At 47.9% G+C, this 6,523-nt stretch overlaps 1 protein-coding gene across 1 annotated transcript in view; it reads right to left on the bottom strand.

The window, feature by feature from the left end:
- The window catches only part of LOC113819334 (broad-complex core protein isoforms 1/2/3/4/5), a gene marked incomplete in the record, with an annotated part of 185,627 nt that continues 179,104 nt past the window's right edge, over positions 1-6,523 (bottom strand). Inside the window, 1 exon segment of the mRNA XM_070145524.1 lies at positions 1-3,580. Within this exon segment, the coding sequence (XP_070001625.1) occupies positions 2,914-3,580 (667 nt within the window).

Genomic DNA, 6,523 nt, shown 5'->3' on the forward strand with positions numbered 1-6,523 from the left:
TCGATAATATTCCTTTATTTCATAAATTATTTGTTTATAAATCATATGTTCCCTTCGACATCGTTTCTATCTACATGTATATACACACCACACCACGATGACGTCACGCCAGCTAAGAGCGCAGCGGCTGTCTGACACCAGAACAGACACACAGCAGACTTGGGCACCGGGCACGGGGCAGCACGGCGGGCAGAGGGGTCTAAGGCGCACTCCACGACCACGAAGTCCGATGAGAGCAATGGTCTTCACAGCATAGACAGCCGCAGTGATTTTCTCTTCAGAACACTTTGAGTATTGGCGAATGTTTGGAAGATCGGGAGTGAGTGAATGTGTGGATGAATGGCACAATCACACACATCTCATAGACACACATAAGGCTACAGTATATATCTCATACACAAAAAACGTATACATAAAGAAAGGTGCATGAGTCAAATAATACACACATATAGAGGTATACGCATACACACAAATCAAACACTAACACGCATATATACATACATACATACATATGTGTGTAACATATATAACATACATACGACACACACACACACACACACACACACACACACACACACACACACACACACACACACACACACACACACACCTACACACACACACACATACACACACCCACACACACACACACACACACACACACACACACACACACACACACACACACACACACCTACACTTACACACACACACACACACACACACACACACATATATATATATATATATATATATATATATACACACACACACAAAATTATACAACCACACACATACAAAGGCACACAAGCGCACCCACAAACGCCCAGCCGCCCTCTTCCCTGCCACAGACCTCTGGCGACTCGCGTGTAGGTTCAAACTCCTCGGTTCAGGTGAAGGTGAACCGACACACCGAAGCCACCTCGAGTATGGCGCATTAACCCAGGCTCCTCCTCACAAAGGACAACCCCTCACACACTCACGTCACAGCAATGCCTGCTCAGCACGGCTCCCACGCTGCATTCGGGGGAAGGTAACGCATAATCACTCACCTAATGTGACGTAACAGGTAGAAAATAAACTCGCGTGCAGGGAGGAATGGGTTCAGAGCGTGACGCTTTTGACGATCGTGGCGCCTGTTGAGGGTTCCATGCTCTCCGATTTCATTTATCTCATTCACATATTTAGTAATTTACTTCTTTTGTTGTAAAATGGTAGCCTAATTGTGAATTATTTAGAGCTGGGAAACTTGGCTTTATATTTTTTGATAATGATGCTTTGACTACGAGTATTCGTTCTCGAAGCTTCATTTTCCCCAAGTTCAAGAATTAATTACCTGTTTTTATCATGATATCTGCGCTATGTTTTGTCTTTCTGTTTATCTGAATTTAATTTGGAATTCTCCATCAGTTTACTTTTGTTCTCGGAAAAATAATTGCTTGTTAATAAATTTGACTTGACCTAAAACAAAACATAACCTGGCATCCATATTACGCTTGAACAATTTGTTGTTGGAATTATTTTTTTCCTCTCGATGTTGCTCAAAGATTAATAATTTATGTGAAGGCGGTTAAATCAGAGGTTTACTGCTTATCTCCGGATCATCCAAACAACAATGCTAATAAGAATGATGATAAAGAAAACAGGGATAATGAACGGCAAAATGTATACAACGGTGACAATAATCATGGCGTTCGACAACATGTAACGAGTATTTCGAAGATCGCAAATGAATGGACAAATAAAACTTAATAATGGATAAATAAAATAAAAATGAAACTTATGAATTACAGATATCGTCTGGACACTATCATGATGAATTCTGGAAGGATGATTGACATGTGAAAATAATGATAAGGAAGGAACTCATTTCAGCCTCTCTTTTATTATCTTTTCTTTGTTTATGTGTGTGTTTGTGTCCTCATCGGGGCATGCGAGGTCCAGCGGCTCTATGTGGTCCAACATATTTTTTTATGTGGTGTAGAGGGTGGAGCGAAGGAGGAATGGCCGGCAAAGGAAGAATCAGAGGAAGAAGAGGTGACACAGAAGGAGGAAAGAAGTTAGAAGAAGCTAGAAACAGGAGGATTAGAGGATTAGGGATTGGGTGGGTGGGGGGGGGGCTTGAAGGGATAAGGGATATGGAAGATTCGGTGCACGGCAGCCTTTTTTTTTGCGGGGGGGGCGAAATATGAGAAGAACAGTAAAAGAAACCAGTGTAGAAGAGGAAGAGAGAGAAGAAAAGGGAATGTCAGATGAAAAAGGGAAAAAGAAAAACAGCGAGGAAGAAAGAAAGCCGTGGAAGAGAAAGAAGTAGAGCAATAAGAAGTAAAACAAGAAGGAGGTAGAAGAGAGGAAAAAAGAGGCGGAGAAAAGGCAGGGAAGAGCGAAGGAAAAGAAGCAAAATAATAAGAAAAAAAAGAGAAAAAACAAGATAACAGAGAAACAGTGAAAAGGAAGCATGACGAGTGCTAGTAAGGACTAACGAAAGAGTCTAACGGAAAATTAAGAAGAGAAAGAGTAACGGAAGAGATGGAAAAATGGGGGTGGGGGAAAGAAAGAGAAAGAGAAGGTCAAGTAAAAAGGGATGGAAGAAAGATGGGAGTAAAAAAAAGGAGTAAGAGAAGTAGGATAAGGAGAAGGACAATGGTAAGAAGACGAAGAAAATAAAGAAGGGTAAAATAAAGAAACGGGGGATTATAAAGAGGGCGAGAGAGAATTTAGAGACGAAGGAGAGAGATGTAAATACAAGAAAAAGAATATACGGAAAGGGAGATGGAAGGAAACAGCGAAGCTGAGGCGGAGGACAGGGCAGGGCGAGAGGCCGCGAGAGCAATGCCAAGGCTGCTCCCGACGCCGTGGGCCGGGACACTACCGCACCTGGGCCAGGCCGCCGCCACGCCCTTGCGGCTCCGGTTATCTGGTGGTGGGCGCCGAGTGCCTCGCGCTGCCCTGCGTGAAGGTGTTCTGCTGGACGGGAGGATGCTTCTGCTGGCCCTGGAACTGCTGTGGCGGCCCGCCCTGCTGCTGGTGCTGGCGCTGGCCCTGGTGCTCTGCGGGCGCCACGCCGTGCTCGCTTAGCCTCCGAGACCCAGGCGTGGCTGTGTGTATGGTGGGGGAGGAGAGGGAGGCGGAGGACGAGGAGGAGGAGGAGGACTGGGGGGTGGGGGAAGGGAGCGAGTGCTGAGGCAGCGAGGTTGGGGAAGCGAGGGGGTGTGCGGCGAGGGAGGTGGGGGAGGTGAGGGGGGCCGAAGAGAGAGGGTTGGTGACCTTGTTCTGGTGGCCCTGCACAACATCCTGGTGCTGCTGCTGAGCGAGAGGTAGCTGCCGGAGAGCTGTCGTCTGGACATGCTGCTGTGGCTGGTACTGCTGCATCGGCTGCTGAGCCTGCTTCCCTCGGTGCTGAAGGCTCTTGTGGTTGGCCAGGGCGTTGCGAGTGCGGTAGTGCTTGTTGCAGACGTCGCACTTGTGCTGGTAGGTGGTGGTGGAGGAGTGCTGATCGCGGATGTGGGTGGGCAGGTGCGTCCTTTTGCTCAGCCACTTGAAGCAGATGGGACACTGCTGCTGCCGCCGGGGGTCCACTGCAAGAAACACATACAAACACTCGTCAACATGGAGGCATCACTCAGGCTTTCCTGCTAATTACCTGCATCCCCGGGGCGTTAACGCGTCTCCGTGGGGGCGCTACCACTTAACTCATAATTGCAATCTATTCAGCTAACGGGGAAAATGGCCACTCTAAAGTATGCCACAGCTTGCCAAAAAAAAAAAAAAAAAAAAAAAAAAAAAAACAGCGACTAAGAACTCCTGGACGCCAACCGACGCGGAGTCACGGAACCCCGCGAAAATGGCGTCCTCCCCGGCGCGAGAGGATCCAGCTGCTTTCTGGGCGGCCGGCCACCTCGAATCAGACAGGACAGCCAGTCAGCCAGTCATCCAGACAGCCAGACAGAACGCCAGCACACGAGACAGCGGATCCAGGAGGGAAGGCGGACGCTCGTGACTCTATCTCCACCATCAAATGCGACGGACGAGTCATGGCGGGTGAAAGTACGTGACGCCGCACTCACTCACGTTGCCTGCAAGCACACACCCACTCCCTCCTCAACAGTCACGCGGCCTCTACATCCCAGATTATTCCTAAATGCATGCGCTCCTCATTCTCCACTCGCTGTGAAACACTGCATTGGGGCTGCAGCGGACAGGTCGATCGGTAAACAAATTAAGATATGATTTTAGACAAATAAATATAAAAGATAAACAAAGATAACCGGACATGCATATACTCTATACAGGTAAGCGAACGAACAACATAGCGCATATGAATGAGTACTTAGTTAGAAAGGTAAAGACAAGGTAAAGCAGGTGAGGTGGTAGGTAAACAAACAGCCCAAAGCTGGAAGTGTGAATGGGCCTTGGAAAAGCGTTGAACATAATGTGGTTTGATTCCGAGAAGCTCCAGTCACGGTCTAGTGGAATAGGCACGCTGTTATGTGTCCACATCCGGTTCTCTCTCTCTCTCTCTCTATCTCTGTCTGTCTCTCTCTCTCTCTCTCTCTCTCTCTCTCTCTCTCTCTCTCTCTCTCTCTCTCTCTCTCTCTCTCTCCCTTTTCTTCTCCCCCCCCTTTTCACTCCTCGGGTGTTCTTTCTGTTCCCTGCTCTCTCTCTAATCTTTCTCTTTCACTCCTCATTTTTTCTGTCTCTGTTCCCTGCTCCCTCTCTCTCTCTCTCTCTCTCTTTCTCTCTACTTAATATTTATTTCATACCATTCCCTTAATCGTTTTCATCCCTCCTAAGACGCATTATGTTGCAAAATCTCAAACCTGAAAATAAATGCAACCATCCCTCCCGTAAACACATAACAAATAATGGGATTATAGCGCGCGAGAAAAAAAACATTTTTTAACCCACATAACCAACACACAAATAAAGAAAAAAATAACACAAAAACAAAACAATAAAAAACAACAATAATAATACCCAACAAACACCCCCTCCACCCCTCCCCCCCCCTCAAAAAAAAGAAGGCAAACAAAATAGTAACAACACAATTACCCCACCCTAAAATGCGCGTTAGACACCGCCACACATACACGCACTAAAACAGGGTGCGCGTGGAGTGTTCTTTGCCCGCTCCTCTGCGCCTCGCACGACCAAACCGTAAAAGCTCTGAAGGGGAAACTATGCTTGCGCTAGTTCTGAAGAGAGGGGTTGTGTATGCCCGTGCTGTGTGCGGTGATGGAGGGAGGGTTGGGGAATGGGGTCGGGGAGTGGGGCCGGGGAGTGGGGCCGGGGAGTGGGGTCGGGGAGTGGGGTTGGGGAGTGGGGTAAGGGAGTGGGTGGGTGTGAGGGATGAGGGGTGAGAGGGAGAGGGAAGGGGGTGGGGGGAGGGGGAGAGGGAGTAAGGGAGAGGGAGAGGGAGAGGGAGAGGGAGAGGGAGAGGGAGAGGGAGAGAGAGAGAGGGGGAGAGAGAGAGAGAGAGAGAGAGAGAGAGAGAGAGAGAGAGAGAGAGAGAGAGAGAGAGAGAGAGAGAGAGAGAGAGAGAGAGAGAGAAAGAAAGAGAAAGAAAGAGAGAGAGAGAGAGAGGGTAGGAAAGAAGGAGGGAGAGAGAGACGGTGGGATGCAGGGAGGTAGGTAGGCAGAGAGGGAGAGATTGAGAGAAAAGGTGAGAAGGAGAGGGGGTAGAAGAGGGAGAGCGAGAGAGACGGAGAAAGGGAAGGAGGAAAAAAAGAGAGAGAGGGAGGGAAGGGAGAGGGGAGAAGGAGGGAGGAAGAGATAAAGGCAGAGAGGGAGGGAGGAAGGGAAGGAAAGAGGGAGAAAGGGAGGGAAGGAGTGAATTGAGAGAAAGGAAAAAGCAAGCGTTCATAAGCAGGCCAAATAAATAATCTCATGCATATTTTCCTTTCCTTGCACAAAAAGTGAAAAAAAATCCAGCTCATTCTTGGCTCCGTAACAAGTTCACACATCACTGTCAGCTCCACCTTGTTCCTTTTTTTTCGCCCAAATATTTGAACCTTTTTTTTTCTTCTTTTTTTCAGTCCCTGACGATGAGGTGAAAGGCATCTGGCCGCCATTTTACAAAACTGAGATGGAAGAACCAGCGCGAACCGTGAAAAAAGAACCAGCGCGAACCGTGAAAAAAGAACCAGCGCGAACCGTGAAAAAAGAACCAGCGCGAACCGTGAAAAAAGAACAAGCGCGAACCGTGAAAAAAGAACCAGCGCGAACCGTGAAAAAAGAACCAGCGCGAACCGTGAAAAAAGAACCAGCGCGAACCGTGAAAAAAGAACAAGCGCGAACCGTGAAAAAAGAACCAGCGCGAACCGTGAAAAAAGAACAAGCGCGAACCGTGAAAAAAGAACAAGCGCGAACCGTGAAAAAAGAACAAACGCGAACCGTGAAAAAAGAACAAGCGCGAACCGTGAAAAAAGAACCAGCGCGAACCGTGAAAAAAGAACAAGCGCGAACCGTGAAAAAAGAACAAGCGCGAACCGTGAAAAAAGAACAAGCGCGAACCGTGAAAAAA

Source organism: Penaeus vannamei, chromosome 34 (genome assembly GCF_042767895.1).
Source record: "Penaeus vannamei isolate JL-2024 chromosome 34, ASM4276789v1, whole genome shotgun sequence".
Classification (NCBI taxonomy): Eukaryota; Metazoa; Arthropoda; class Malacostraca; order Decapoda; family Penaeidae; genus Penaeus; species Penaeus vannamei.